General features: G+C 35.6%; 1 protein-coding gene across 1 annotated transcript; it reads right to left on the minus strand.

Annotated features, from left to right (window-relative positions):
• Positions 1 to 1614: 1614 nt before the first annotated feature.
• LOC147868580 (ER lumen protein-retaining receptor-like) lies at positions 1615 to 7374 on the minus strand. The gene is made up of 6 exons (XM_087321054.1): positions 7092 to 7374; positions 5118 to 5383; positions 4220 to 4335; positions 4067 to 4140; positions 2537 to 2600; positions 1615 to 2033 (listed from the first exon to the last, which is right to left on the minus strand). Exons 1-6 carry the CDS (start codon positions 7180 to 7182, stop codon positions 1997 to 1999), a joined length of 648 nt encoding a protein of 215 aa, XP_087177180.1. The 5' UTR covers positions 7183 to 7374; the 3' UTR covers positions 1615 to 1996.
• Positions 7375 to 17015: the final 9641 nt, after the last annotated feature.

Below are 17015 nucleotides of genomic sequence, written 5' to 3' on the forward strand. Positions count from 1 at the left end.
GTTCATATATGTCTACATAACACTTGCCCTATCCTTATACACGTGTTAATTAGAGTCTTCCCAACACATGGGTTATGCATATTATTGTGCCTATCCATAAGTCAAGGAGGCCCCTTCAACCAAAGAACTATCAAACTATCCTGATTGGCCACACACTCACTAAACCTTATGAAATGGTGCTTGAAGCAAAACCCAACACGAGCCCCAAGGCTAATGATATTTAGAAGAGCCTTCTCTACCAATGTGTCATTACATTACGTTTCTTGATTGGATGCTTTGTAGATTTCTACAAGGCTTTGGAGATTGTACCATGGAAACAAAATTCCCTCTAACATGATGTAGGAAGGAGGTAGGTGTCTGGAGGACTATCAAAAGTATTGAAAATCACCATTGATCTGAACAAGAATGCCCACTCCCCCCTACTTCTTTGGGTTGTTGATGGTTAAGTAAAACAAACTACATCCATCACATGTCAAGACGGCAATGAATTTGACATACAAAGTGCACTCATCCACATTCTACTATACACTAATGACATCATAAACTTGATCCTTCAACCTAATGAAGGTCTACATCATCATCTAAATGCCGTAAATTTTTTTAGTTGTGAAAAAGGGCTTAGGCTAAAGCTAAGAAACAAAGTTCATTATCTTCCACATATCTAGCTCAACTCACGAACAAACTATTTTCACCCTATCATGAGGGCAAGTTGAATTGATTGATTCCTATGCATACATAGATGACGCATTTATAACCACAAAGTACAACTATTCGACCACATGGTGATCTCTCCCCATTGGTACAGCCATGTGGACTCTAGGCCTCCCCATGTACATTTGGACTTAAATAGGGTGTCCTTTATCATGAGGGCAAGTTGAATTGATTGATTCCTATGCATACGTAGATGACACATTCATAACCACAAAGTACGGCTATTCGACCCCATGGTGATCTCTCCCCCATTGGTACAGCCATGTGGACTCTAGGCCTCCCCATGTACATTTGGACATAAATAGGGTGTCCATTAGTAATAATGCTGTCAAGGATTATACAGAGCAACGGATCCACTCCACCCAAGATCATCTATGCTGAAGTGGCAGCATCCTTGTAATGCTAGAAGCATTATTCGAACCAGATTCGAACCATGCCTCCTCAAAGGACTACACCTAAAGCATTTTCATCATCAAACTAACTGCCAATAATAGAACCCATTTTTAACATCAAACTATCTGCTAACAATAGAACCCGAAAATGACACCCATTAAATATTTTTAAACCTCTCCAAAATAATGAATAGAACAATGTTTTGCAGCAAGATATAATACAACTCAATGCCCAAAAGAATTGCATCACATAAGGGAACCTCTTCACCAAAAGATGACCAACTGCAAAATCGTCTCATGAACTTCTTAGAGGATGGATTCATACAAAGACCAAGGTACAAATAATAGGACAACTTAAAATTTTAGCTCTTATATGTGCAAATTTAACAAAAAAAATTCAAGAAAAAGCAAAAAGGTAGGGGCACTCGAGAATTAACAAAATATTAGATGCATTTGAGAGAAATAAATTAAACCTAGAGTATTTTGAAGTATTTCCCAAAACATAAATCCCGTTCAACTGACTACATTGGAAAATAGAAATGCAATTTTGAAACGTCCACTTTGAAAAGATTAGACATTACAAAAATTCCAAATCAAGCCCCTCCAAATTATCACGTCTTTTTCAGATGCTTTTGATCCAAATCTCAAAGGAAAGCAAATGAAGTATGGAAAGGGTACAGGAATGTATATTTGTGGTAATACTTCATTGTTTCCTCTAATGCTTTGTCATAATTTAGACTGGCATAGAAAGATCTCAAGATATGGATATGCTACACTAGAAAAGGAAAAAATTTGGTTTAGTTCTTTGTATTAGTTGTTCTAGCCCGAGCCCAGCTTATCAAAAAAATACATATGGATGTATAATGCTTGTGTTTGCAATATATACTCAAACATCATGCTGGAAGCTGTAGTTTTTCGCTATTCTTCCAGCTGTAAAAACAAGGGAAATATTTTACATTTCAGCATTTTAAAAATCTTTGGAATGGTGACTATAATACTACACACTAGTACATGGTTTTCGTTACAACCAGAGTATTCAGGTTTAATTATGTCATCATCTAGACAAGAGCATTAGGTTAAATAAAAGGAACTATTAACGCCTCAAAGTGATAAAAAAAATCTATTTCATCCCATCATTTAACTCACATGGCTTAACACTATCACTATGTTAACTAATACAGACCTTACTCTGACACTCTAATGCTACTATTGCAAAGTCAATTTTGAAATGGAGGCAACAAAGATATCAATCAACTAGACATCTAGACAATTCATTATTCTTTAAAAATGTTTTGACAGTGTTTAATGAGTTTAGAACTTTATATCTGTTATCATAAATATAAACAAATTCCCTGCCCAATTCTATCAGCTCTTTACATGATTAATTTATTATGAAATCATTATAAATATTTTAGAAGAAAAGATGGCATTACCTTTTTAAGTAATAATAGAAAAAATCTGCATATAAAGCTGTCTGGACAAGGCCAGAAATCCATGCTGCAAATAAACAAAAAGTATGCTCTCTTTCTCTCCTTTTTTTCTGCAACATTTTAAATAAGAGAGAAGGAAAGAAGGGGAAAGAAAAAGAGATGGTGGGCCAAAATGTTTTGTGACACCAATGAAACTACATACCACTGAGATCAGATAACAACAAGGAAAATAACTGAGTCTATGGAATACAAAACAAATATATGCATTTAGGTGCAGGTTGAGAGGACAGTAGTATTTCTACTCGTATCCATCACCATGGGAAGTTAAATACCAAGATTTACAGAGTATGTGTGGGAGGTATGAGAAAAAATCTTGACGCGTCCCATGTAGCAGTACTAACACTAATCCTCCTCAGTGGTTCCTCAGAAGAAATCCAGTGATATCTGTAGCTAAATGGAACCTCTGGATGCGTCCACCTCATTATGGAGCTCTTGAATCTCAAGTGGACATAATAACTCTGGAATTGATCTAAAGGCCCAAAAAACTCTCTAAAATGGCACAGAATATGCCCCCTCAAATCTCATAGTTTAAATGTAATGCTCCTTCAACTCGAGAGTTCTGCTTGATGATGTGACATATGCTTCCTCTCAAGTATGCCTCTCCAAGTCTCCCTCTCAATCTCTAGTGTAGGCAAGGGAGTGCGTCTCTTACCAATGGCATGTCTTGAGCTTATGGGATCAATGAGTATCAAGTATGATATTCACTTCCAGAAAATCAATACGAAGTTTTGATTGTTCAACCTATTAGTCACACTTACCCTTTCTATGGGGTATAAACATGGGAACCTAGGTTAATACATAAAACATGGGATCAAAAGCACAACAGAGATTCAGGAAATGTATCACAGTGAAACACTTGTTGAACAATAAGCACAAAGAGTGAAGATGGGGCATGCTATTGCTGATGGTATTCACAGGAGCAACTACTTGTGATGATATCTCAAACCATCAAACGCAAAGGTTAGGGCCACATGTCCATTATCCAGCTCAGCTTCAGTTAACCCCAACACTGATCATAAGATATGTTCATATGGTGTGTGTAGGCTATGGAAGATCATCTAAGTGTAGATTCAAGCATTCTTGACTTCATCCATACAGATATTTGTTCAGATGCTTTCATTTGGGACGTCTTGGATCATATAGATCGAGAACTGGCTTCTTGCTCAAGATCCACACATTCAAGTGAATCATTGATTGAAACAAAATCAATTCACAAGGATAAAGTAGTCAAATAAATATATAAGACATCAAACGAATAAAGGATAAAAGTCATCATTATTATTCTATTGTTGTTCATAAGACTTATATGGAGGCTCATCGAAAAGATTTTAATTAAAACAAAGTAAATTATTAACAGAAACAAAATACACTCACAAGGATAGAATACTTAAACAAAGGTATCTTACATCAAAATAATAAAAGATAAAAGTTATCACTATCTTTCTATCACTACATGAGAGCAGAGAAACTTACTGAGCCATCTCCGGTAATGGCTTTCTGTGAAATAACGATATATCCAATTTAAAATATAAAACCCTCTATAAGCTCTGCAAAGCAGACAACAAATTTGCCAAATCAATATATGCATCAACAGAATAAAGAATAATAAATAATGGTAAAACTTACCCAAGGAAAAACACATAGTTTCCGGTCAAATTATCTACATTTTTAGTTCGTTGTAACAACACCAATTGCGGAAGTATCGCAACTGCTTCAAGATATAATGAGAATGTCCACATCACCTATATTTCATAGAAAATTATTATAAGCAGCCATCCGTGTTGCAACCAGGTTCAAACTTTCTTTTTTGTCCAAAAGGACTCCAATTATCATGTGGAATAACTTAGAGAGAAACATAAAAAATAAACACATACAGCAGACAAGAGTGTCAAAATAGTTGGAGGGAACTGATGAAGATAAAAATGTAGGATGCTTTATTAATGAAACTACATTTTGGACCCAAGCAGAGATTCTAGAATTGCTGGGAAAAAAGGAATTCAGAACATTTTTCCCAATCAAGAATTTGAACTTCTTTTTCGGATGTTGTGCTTCTTTTGGGAAACTGTGGATTGTTTTTTTACCAGAACATCGCATTCAAACCTCATAAAGACATGCTCTTTCACTCAAGCTCTCCCTCAACTCCCTATACCTCTCCTAAATCTATGGAACACCTGTAGTCATCAACATATAAATTTGTATATTCTTAATGTTGCATATATTATAATGCTACCAACTATGTTGTGCAAATTATAGACGGACAGTGAAGTTTTTTGGCACTTCTTAATCTGGCTCACAACACCCTTAGGGGATGTTTTCACCAGAATCGATTGAACTTTGAAATCAAGTTGGATCAGTGCCCTTATCTTCATAAGCGGGACAAATGACAGTTCCAAAATAGGTTTTAATTGGGTCACTATATTGACGTTCAAGATTTCTTTGTGGTTCCATTAAACTAATAGTTTTTGGTCAAGTAAACATGAAACAGAAGCAAATTATGAAACAGATATAGAGAATTGAGTTTTACCTCACGAAATGTGAACTTGTCATGCACAAAAATAGCCAATACAAGGCATGGTAAGATCAAAAATAAGTGTCGAAAGGTATCTTGGTCTTTGTCGTATGAACGTCTGACCACTTTATGGTACCTTATATACCATACAATTGAGAATGAGCTCCATAAGAAGAATAACTTCATGACCGTGTTATAAAACGATATGTAATCTGTAAATATGTCCAAATAACGGGTGGCAAAAACAAGTGCATAGAGTTCTTGAGTCTTCAATGAAATGCCTGAAAGATCAATTAAAATGAATTATTAAGATTTATTTATCATTTAAAATATTGACTTACATGCTTACTTTAAATTTCTGTTTTACGAGAAAATAGCACTTATATAAACTGTGTGCTAAAAATCCCTCAGAATCACCATGGGACTAACTCTGAAGCACAAACTTATTGAACGCTCTATAACACAAACTTATTGAACGCTCTATAACCCAAAAAAGAAAATATGACCATAATGAGCAACATATACTAGCAGTTGTATTTAAAGGATCTCAGAACAACCATTTAGAAGATCAGTGCATAAGAAATCACAGCAGGGTAGCATAATTCTATGTGACAATTTCATAAGCCATGTCAATGAAAAGGCACATGCCATATTACAATACATATACACACAGACACACCTCTATAATTACTTCAAAAAGGATGCAACAAGTCTTAAAACTACAATAAACGAAAACAAAAAGAAACCTACAAAGAATGCAAAAGAGAACAGAAAAGATTACATAAAAAAAGGCCCACTCACAAAAGAGGAAAGAGAAGTCCCAAGTTATTGAATACAACCATGTAGCCATATAATGTTTTTCACAGCTTGTAGAATGTGTTCCTGGAAAAAACCTAAAAACATGGGGGCTTCACCACATATCCCTCTTCATTGAGGTATCTGTAGAGAAAATCAAACTCTACATCCATTTGATAAAACTAGCCTATTTTATTCTACGGCAACCTAGTTTTTGGTAGCATTCCTATCTTTCCTCATTCTGAGACAATACAAAGGATGGACTATTATAAGGATGTTGCTCTGAAAATAACCACATTTGCAGCACGAGGCTTTGAAAGCAGACACTAAATATTAATCTATACAATGATATAGAGCCAAAAATGACCACATTTTCTTCACAAGACCTTGAAGAGAAGATTTTTCTACATCAAATATTGGTACGTCTGTAGCCCAAACACAACCAGACATTATAATGTTAAACAATAGACTATACAAAGATCTAGATCTGCAAATGACAACATTTTCAGAAAGAGATCTTGAAAGGAACCTTTTTCCTTCTGTGTATAGAAGGATCTCTAATCTCACACGTTTCCACAGATATGGCAGTAGATCTTGAAACGAAGTTATTCCTCACAAAATATGAATTTGTACTTAAATCCAGCAACTGATAACACACACACATTCACATAAGTAAAGACGTGAGTTTCGTAACCATGAATTCTGGAAACAGTTACCACGTATTTCTCTAGTTTTTCCCCATTAAAAGGTATGAAAGAAACAAACACACTCATACCAATGGAAATAAAGAATTAGGGTTTCCATAATATAAATTCTCTAATCGCTTACGAGATATTATCTAGATTTCAACATCACAACATATCTTAATTAGCAGAATTAAGACCAGATCTAAGCAGAATTTCATCAAGACATAATCAAAAAAAAGAATGCATAATGTTCATACAGAATATGTGCAAGTGGCCACAAAAAGAAACAAATAAATAAAATGTTTTGCACATGACACATAATACATACCAGTCGTACCTACACGTGATTTGATGGTTTCCACAAAATCATACCATCGCACAACATACATATATACATGTACACAAAGACATGTTCCACATGCATTACCATACAGTATTATTCCATGACATGCCATAATATGACATACATACTATACGTGATATACATTACATGTTGATACATACATACCTGCGCATGACTTGATGGTGTGGATCTTGAGAAGGAGAAGCAAGATGCTGAAGAGATGGAACATATCACCAGACAAACGAAATATATTCATGATCTCTCTCTCCTCTCTGCGAAACTCGAATCACCCCCTAGGAAAAAACGAAAAACGAAAAAAACAACACAGAGAGAGAGAGAGAGAGAGAAATCTGAGCTTCGAAATGAAGAAAATTTTGCCTCGGAAAATCCTTCTGAAAACTTGCAAGCGAAAAAGGCATACAATTAAGAAGAACAAGAAGAAGACGAATATTGAAAAAATAACACTTGAGATTTGCTTTTTGGGTCGTTTTTTAGTTTGCGTTTTGCTTTTTCTCGTTACCAATGAATGGAATGGCCTTTACCCTAGTGGCAAGTGTTAGTGGGAGGGAGGCGGGTTGATTGTGAGTTCAAATCCTTACACACTCTTTTTCCACGTCTTTATTTCATCATATATCGCTTCTCCTCTCGATGTAACACATTGCTGCATTTGAACTATTGACCTCTCGTGTCTCCACGCATTGACACCAACCATGTCTCTTGTTCTTTCGTGGTGGGAAGATTAGGGATCAATTCAAAAGGCTTATTCCCATGGTTTTGAGGATGGATCAGTGGGAAACCAATTATTTTTTGTGAGAAGTGGGAACATGTTGTGGTTTGTGAGCCTTCAGTATTGAGCTATATGTTAAGGGAACTAGTTACCCCCACTTCATTAAGGCATCTTCAAACATTTTGAGACTCTATTGATGAGGGGTCAATATCTCAATAGTATTACCTCATTGCTCATCAATACTATTTGTATTTGTAATATGAGGTATTACTTCTAAACTATATGCCATGTGGATGCATCAAACTAATGGTCGTGGGCCTTCAAATAGTTGGCATTGAGCTCTAATGTGTACAAAGAAAGTCGAACGAGTAGCTTCTAATGATCAATTGGACCCCAACTCATGAAGATCATATTGCATGGTTATGCCCCTCTTATTGCTCATGTGATGCACATCTTCTACATTTTATTCCTTTATTTATTCAAGTTTATTATGTTAATTGATTGTTGGGCAATGCGTTATCCTAAATTGTTTGCAAAATAAAGAATGGTTGTTGAGGTCCTTCTCAATTGAAAATGCACCATGTAAATTCCATTCATGGCAGCCATACATCCAAATATTCACATGATTGTTCCCCCTAGTGGCATGTAATGCGTGGAAAAAGTAGTTGCCAATGGGAAATTCATCTACATTAGTCTTTGATTGAGATTTATGTAATCTTGTCCAAATTCCACAATTGCATAAATGTTTTGTCCTCTTTTTCAAGTCTACCATAAACGATACCTTTCATGGGAACATTTTCCTTCTTGAGGCAAATTAGTCATGACTCATAACTATAACAACAATAATTTCATTAATTACAATTTTATCATAGTAGGAAGTTTTTGAAACATATTGTTGTCGAGTAAATGTATTTGTGTTGGAAGATGCAAGCTTTTGGAGATACCATTTCCAACATTTGCTTGGGAAATACAATTCCTCCAACAACTTTACTGTCACACATGATGACTCTTATGTTGTCATCATGTCATTATCTAAGCTTCAAATATTGGCAATACTCCACATTTACATAAACATGTTCCACTCTATATGCTACATCAATGATATATTGTCGATGCACATCCAAGGGTTCTACATTTGCATGTCATGACTTGGTATTTTTATTTCATAAAATTGTAAGTCCGAAGAGGTTTATGTTTAAGTACCATTATCGTGCATATTAACAACATTTCACATTTTCCAATAAATGTTGCTCCCCTCAAAACTAGCAATCATGAGTCTCCTTTAAACTTCACATACAAGAAAGACAATATTTTTTTTTGCTATATTGGTATTTGAATCATCAAACCTTAAATGTGAAGCAAAATCAATCACATTCTTAAAGTTGTGTGTGGGAATCGTCAATGGTTCAATCTCAGCTTAATCGGTTTGAACTTTGTCCAAACCAAACCGGTTAAGCCTTAACTGGTTCGAGAGATTTCAAACTTGAACCAAATCAGCTCCTTAACCGGCTAATGCTTGATTGATTTGGCCAAACCAATTAATGCTAAATAGATTTAGTAACCAGTTCGGACAAATCGGTTAAGCCTTAACCAATTTAGGAACCGGTTTGGCTTGAGCCTTTGCAAACTAAGGAGACTCAAGCCTTGAATTGAACTACATTGAACCGCCAAACCATTTAAATCAGTTTAACGCTTCTAGCTCATAAGTAAAAGCAACCATTGATATCCAATGAGCCATGAGCAAAAACCTCATCTCGATACACAATTCATAAGTGTTCATGGTGCCACAAACATTGCTAATTTAGTCATTCAATGTTTGAATGAAAAAAACACGTGTGTAAGCATATAAAACAACCTCATTAGCATAAGAATTTGCATAGGTTCAATTGCAATCATGGTTGTTTAAATAATCTAATGACATTTTGTTCAAAAAATCATCATGCATGTGTAAACTAAGCATACAAGGTGCTTCATATACCATACAAGCACCACCAAGGTTTACTTTTTTTCCCAATAAAAGATACTACATTAGTACTAAGAAATAGAAACTGAACATGTACATGAAACATGTATGTATAGGTAATCATCCCTTTTTTTATCAAGGTTAAGTTTTAATTATTGACTTAAAAAATACATTGGTGTAGAGTATAACCGCTATAAATTGCCTATAAAATATTCCTTTGTCCCATATGGCATGAAACTCCAACATTGAAACTCTACCCATTGAGTGTTACCTTTTATGTTATTCAAAGAATCTCTAAGATTATGCATAATTTGTGTCGAAATTTCAATAGTTATCTAAGCATGGATTCCTCTCACTGTTTGGACTAATTTCAAACACTTGGCCTTCCAAATATGCTAAATTGTTATACTACTTACCAATTGCCACACACATATCGTGTTTATCGGTCTCTATATGAGGATTCAAGGGCATAGTTGTTTTTTGCATTAGACCGTGTCTCATAGACAAAGCATTTGCAACATCCTATATTGTCCATAATAACATTGGTTGACTGTCTACAACCCACCCATAATATTGCCCCCCCCCCCCCCCCCACAGGTGTGCACCACTCAAGGATATATTGGTATTAATAGTTTTAAGATTATTTTACATATTGCCATCCCAAAATCACATAGGTTTATTAGTATGTGATAGAGAATAATAGGTAGTCAATGACTCGTATGTTCAAAACTAGTCAACAAGGACATTGACCCCAAGTTGAAAACGACAAGAGATTGTAATTGAACACGTCTTCAATCGAGAAATGCATTCCAGAGAATTTTTACATAAAATTGAAAATTGATATAATGAAATCATTAAATTCAAAATTATATTTTCTATGCTCAACAAAAATACAACTATCCCATCGATCATATAGAGAAAACAAAATTTGACTCCTTAAATATATTCGTATTAATTAACTCATCATAATCAATTAACATACTATGAAGTGATTGACGCAAACTACTAATTTTGAATCCAAACATTATATTTTTTATGCCACACATCACTTTTTTCCTAAACTAGGTGGCACATTGGTGTATCAAACTCACTACTATGACGTGATTGACATAGTTACCTCTCACTCTCTAAGTCTATCCGTTTCTCTGCTTTCTAATATTTTAATATGTTCGTATATTTTCTCTATTGTTTGTACACCACCATTTTTTGCACTACCCATGAAAAAGTAAGATGCTATTTCTTTATATGTTCCCATCCTTGAGCATCTATCAAAATATGTAAATTTTGATTAGAATTGTCTACCTACATTGGCATTGCCACAATCGTAGAGTCAATTTAGATACTTATCAAATGGGCTATGAATTCGAGGTTGTTGTTTAATTAACAATTTTGTAATATAACCTTTGAGGTGCAACTTTGTTGTGACCTCAAATGTTTTTGTAGTTCATGATGTTTTGACACTTATGTGCTCAATCCAATAAGTATCAATAGAAAATTGCATGCATAAAAAAAAAGCAAAACAATTGCCCAAGCATATAGGTGGGCTGGTGATTATGAAGACAAAGTCATGGACTAGTGTTATTTTATAGACAAGTGGGGCACAAAACCAATAGTTGCAGGCTACAAATATAACCATGACATTGAAATAGACGATTAAGGAGGACACACTCAACCTCTGACAAAACAGTCGTATGCTCTCCTCGTAATATGTTGCAACTGGCCACAAGGATGCAAAAAATAACCTCCATGGTGGCAAGGGTTGAACATGAGGAGGCAACTCCAATCGATTAGACAACTCAAGAGGGGATCCAAGAGAAAAATATAAAGCAATGGCAGAAGTAAGAGGCATGGAAAAAGGAAACGACAAATAAATAAAAATAAAAGCTAACGAGGGGTATATTTCAAATGTGTTATTTAAGTTTGATTCCATTGAAACAATGATGTAGTATGTTGAGAAACATGAACGAGGCAATATAAACATTTGCTTTTAAGTTGAATATTTTCAAACATAACAAATCCCTCGTCTCTTTGCAAAAGTGTTTACATTTGTTTCCAACACAAACATCATATTTAGGATTTAAAACACCATATCAAGGATTTTAATTGGTAAGGATGGTAACATTTGAAGAGTGATATTGAGCACCTTCGATTGACCATTTGTTGGGGTTGGAATTGAATTATTTTACTAATCTTAGTCCTCAAAGGTTTATTTCAAAACAAATAACTGATATGTCAACCGTTTTGTTGTATCCAACTCCGTACGGGCTTCAAGAATAGGTAGACAATGATCGTGAATATATGATCATTTGTGTGTGTGTCGATGAAATAATTGCAATATCTTGAATATGATCCATATTCTATGTTCCTCTAATGGAATAAATTGAACTAAATATTATCCATTTTCTATGGTTCTATATTGGAAGAAATTGAATTTCAATGTTCATGGCAAGTAGTATCCTTACACCCAAGAAAACGTTTTGAAATATTAATCAAGTTATATATTCAAAATTCCTAAAGATCGTCTTCAAATTTTGTAGCAAACATTGAGTAATACGAATGGATTCCAAAGCCTAAACACTTGATGATAAATGAAAAATACAAGGAGAATCATTTTGCAAGAAGACAGAAGACCACAAAATCCAAGAATCCATGAAGGATGGAACTCAAATGACAATTCATGTTAGCAAAGTGTGATAGAATGTGTGTCTCGATATGTTAATACATATAGAGATTGAAGGAAGAATCTACCAACATTTTCAATGTAAGGTGTAAAGAGGCACTAAGGGAATGAGATGCACATGCACATGCAATGGGACGGGGATCCTTGCACATGCACACATACACAAAGATAACCATGTTGCAAATGCAATAGTGAGATTTGAAGTGTAGTCAGTAGAAATGGATACAAGAGAGGAAATGACTAATTTGATGCTCCAAATTTTCGAGAAGATTTATGGACAAAATTGAAGGAATCCCCAAAAAGGAGCCCTAGATGCCCCCTAAAGAAGAAGGAGAACATGTAGATTCTAAAACCAGGAAAAATGAAGACGAAGAGCCAAAACGTAAATTTTCCATAATTATAAAAATGTTTTTTGAAGCTTTATTCTACGTATGATAATAAGTTTTGCTTTTATTTATCAATACAAAACAATCGTTACATTATTACCATTCTTAATTTCTTTATTTTATCATATATATATATATATATATGGATATGTAATCATGTATATATAGAATAATATAGGTAATAAAAGGAGCAAGGAACTAAATCGAGGTGCTGTCGGGGCCGTCGGATGCAAAACCGACTTCGACGGCTGCGATCGCATCAAGCCACAAAAGGATGACCGGCCCAGCTCAGAGGAAGACTGTCCTAACAGCTAGAAAATGACCGGCGTCGCCGGTATTGCCGGTTGTCCGTTTTGAACTGAACTGAAGCGCAAAGCATTACACACCTCACCATCACCACCACCACCACCATCAGCAGCAGCGGCAGACAAAAAAAAAAACAGTCGCCATAGCCGCGCTCTCTCTCTCTCTCAGTAGCTTCTTCGTTCCCTCATGAATTCCTCATTCGTTCTGTCACTTACTTTCTTCTTCCTTCGGAAGCTCCCATAGTCACTGTCTTCAGAAGCTGAATCTTCTCTCCCTTTCCCATTTCCCTTTCTTCTTCTTCTTCTTCTTCTTCTTCTTCTTGCTCGTTCAATCTTGTCCATTTGGAAGTTGCCATGGCCATTGTTCGCAGAGGCGTCTTCGTCTGATTTCTTCATCTTCAGAAGCTTTTTCTCCTCATAGCCACTGCCACAGAAGCTTGCACTCGCCTCTTCTTTGAAGCGAAAGAAATCAATTTACGTTCTAAATTGTCTTCTTTACCAGAGCGAGAGAAGATCCTCGAGCACGCCACAAGCAGAAGGTCAGGAAGATTGAAAAAACTCTTTCATTTCTCTAATTCAAATATGTACGATTTTTTTACCCAATTTCTGTTAAATGAGATAAATAAAAAAATGTCAGATTTAAGCATAGCGAGACCTCTTCTTTCACACTGAATATCTCGTTTCTAGAAGTCTGCTTGAACGAGACAGACACAGAAGCAAAATCAAGAAAGTTTTGCTTTCTTCCTGCAAACATTCACTTTCTGATTCATTAATATCCGTTCTTCTTCTCCTCCTCCTGATTTGCAAAAATGCTAGAGAAGAAGGCTCGACCTAGGACGATCAAGAAAATCTCTGCTTTCTGCTTTCTGCTTTCTTCTAGCAAAATTTAACCCACCGATATATTACTAGCGGCTCTTCTTTTACTGTTTTGAGAGAAATCTACAGAAGAAGGTTAAACCGACGAAGATCAAGAAAACTCTTCTTTCTTTTTGCAAACTTCCACCTACCGATTCATCGCTAGTAAAATTTTCCTTTCTTTTTTCTTCTCCTGGTTTGCGAAGAAGATCAACGAAAGTCGCCACATTTTTCTTTCTCGTTGTTATGGAGCACCAGGATTTTTTTCGTTCAATCTTCTTCCTACGGAACTCGTCACAGCCACTTCCTCCGGAACCTCGTCTTTTCCACATCCTTAGAATCTTTGTTAGAAAGCTAGAGAAGAAGATTAGACCGAGGAAGACCAAGAAAAGTCTCTGCCTTTTTCTTACTAGTTGTTATATAGCTGTAGGATTACGTCTTTCAAACTTCTTCACTCGCCAGAGACATTCCTTCTCAGACAAGGAGAGGAAGCTAGATAAGGCTGTGGTGCTCTCAGTCGCGCCGCAACACGAATCAGAAGAAAGTATATTGGTTGTGGCAAGAAACCTTCACGTACCCAATCGCTAGCACATTTCTGCACCTAAGAAGGAAGCTACAGGATGATTGCATTGCTCAGAAATTTTCTTACTTATATTTGGCAGCTAGAGGAGACATAGTTCATCGATTTTATTATCGCCTTTCAATGTTAAATATGGTCCATAGGTAATATATTTTTGCACCTAAGAAGGAGGCTACAGGATCTCATTGCTCAGAAATTTTCTTAGTAATATTTGACAGCTAGAGGAGACATAGATAATAGATTTTATTATCGCCTTTCAAGGTTAAATATGGCCTATGGAACCAAAAATGAAAACATTTTCATACTGATATGTGTGAAGTTGAGTAGTGACACTCGATGTTGTGATTGAGTGAACACACAGAGAGAGAGAGAGAGAGAGAGAGAGAGAGAGAGAGAGAGAGAGAGAATAACTACAGGACAAGAAGGCTTTGTTTGGAGGTTGGATTCTCTTGTAACAGTAACACTTGGCATAGAAATGGTCAGAACTGTTTGAAAAGAAGACATGTTTACAGAAGGTCTTGAACCTTCTGCTGTACAGTGGGTGCAACAGGTCTGTGGGATCCTCAAATTCTTTTACCTTCCATTATGATTCATATAGTTTATATCATGCCATTATAAATATTTTCGTCACATTTTCTTCACCATTAAGCCATGTAAGATCACTTAGAAGTTTATACATAAATATTTTTGGTTTGATCTGCTTACTCTTATTATTTGTAAGGTCATTGAGCAGCTATGAAGTTTGCACGAACATTCTCTGATGATATTTTCTTCACTGTTAGCCTATCCATAGCATAAGAACACTGCTTGTTCTGCATCTTATTATGTACACAAACAACAATTTTGGTTAGATTGTCTCACCATTGTTATTATCTAAGGCCAGTGCTATCGTTTCAGCTTGTACTCACTATTTTGGCTAGATTTTTTTTATCATGACTCTAGTTTCATTTATGGCCACTGATTTCTTTGTAGTTTTTACATAAACAACACCAAGTACTCATTACTCTGTACCATGCCATTGTTTGATTTGCAGTTTATGAACAATAAGCATGTAACTGTGAAGGTAAGATTTGTCAGAGTTTTCTTACCATTTATAAATGCTTTTGTATGGTATGGCACATGTCACTGTTTGTCAGTTGTTTTTAACATTGATTTATGCATTTTAACTGCTTCCTATGCTTTGCCTTTTAAACATAGACATATAACCGTGTTTAAACTTAGTTTTTTAGATTTTAGGGCATGAGCAAAAGTCTACTGTTTGCAAACTCACAGATTGGTTTGCAGTTGCTTACATAAACATGTAATCGCCATGCTTAGTTTCAAGCAAATCCAGGGCTTAAAATCAGAAGTTACGGGTTGTGAAACCACATTTTGCTTTGTAGTTCATGTAGACTTTGAATTTTATTTTTGTGCAACTTAATGCATAGTATTCAGAAAGTTAGGATGGAAATCCACTGGTTTCTTAGCTCTATTTTTGTGCTGTTTGATTCCAGGGCCTAAATCAGAAGGCTAGAGTGGCTTCTCCTGTTTTCGCATCTACTCAAACAGCAAGATTTGCTAGGGAGAATGATAGAAGGAAGAAATCAAGGACAGGATGGGCAGATTTACCACCTGCACATTTTCATTCAGGTTTAATAAATCCAGGTCAATTCTCGTCTGTTGCTTTGGATCATTCCACAGAAAGCACAGGCTCTGCCACAGAAAACAATGGATACGAGTATAGCACAGATACAGAAGATCATGAATCAGGACGTTATTCTTTGGATTCTGAGTCTCCTCAGGTTCAGCAAGATAATGTGGTCACTGAGAACGCAAGGAAAGGAAAGGTAGATAGAGGCAGGAAAGGTCACAATACCACTGATGAATACTACTATGAATATGATCGACGTCTACTTAGCTCAAAATCGAATTCAAATTCAAACTCAAGATCTGAGTCAAGACAAGAAAGCTTTGGACATGTGGGTCGCAATGCAACAGGATGGCATAAGGTAAAAGAAGCAGGACACAATCGATATGATGAGGAAGATCAGTCTGATGATGATGAAGAAGAATCTTGGGATACATACAGTGGGGTATCTGTGATGCCTCCAAGTAGTAGCAAATTCTTCTCAACTATGAATGCTGGAAGTACAACCTTTTCATCTTATAGATCTGATGTTCATATCCAGGTTTTTTCATCCATATGTCCTGTTTAGTACCCACAACGTGAGGATAGAAAACGTTTATTGGTTTCTTTCATGTTGAGATCGATTAACTGCTCTTTGTGTTAAAAAGTGAATTAAAAAAATTGATAGAATTTTTTATCATTTGTTTGTATATGTCCTGTAACGATACTCATATGGGAAAAGATAGCCAATACGAAGGATAGAAAATTCTTATTGGCATCTTACTAATTAGCTCATTTCTTTTCTTAAATGAATGTGACCAACTTAAATTTAGCAAATAAAAGAATTTCATTTCTTTTTGTTTGTTACCTCTAACAATCGGCAACAGTTCAATTCGGTTTGAAAGGGTCCAAACCCTTTAAATTTTTTGAAACCTAAACCGAACCGAACAACAAAACTGTTAAACATTTTTCAAACCGTAAAAACCG

Source organism: Azolla caroliniana, unplaced genomic scaffold (genome assembly GCF_043228905.1).
Source record: "Azolla caroliniana isolate FFs.n. ecotype wild unplaced genomic scaffold, voAzoCaro1.0.p SCAF_1, whole genome shotgun sequence".
In the NCBI taxonomy this organism is placed as follows: Eukaryota; Viridiplantae; Streptophyta; class Polypodiopsida; order Salviniales; family Salviniaceae; genus Azolla; species Azolla caroliniana.

What these genes read in the sequence shown, in the direction of transcription:
- LOC147868580 (XM_087321054.1), bottom strand. Translation starts at nt 7,182, where the DNA reads ATGAATATATTTCGTTTGTCTGGTGATATGTTCCATCTCTTCAGCATC. An exon ending in AACTATGTGTTTTTCCTTGG is followed by an intron (nt 4,141 to 4,219) that starts GTAAGTTTTACC and finishes TCTGCTTTGCAG; the next exon opens with AGCTTATAGAGGGTTTTATA. An exon ending in TTCTATTATTACTTAAAAAG is followed by an intron (nt 2,034 to 2,536) that starts GTAATGCCATCT and finishes TTGTTTTTACAG; the next exon opens with CTGGAAGAATAGCGAAAAAC.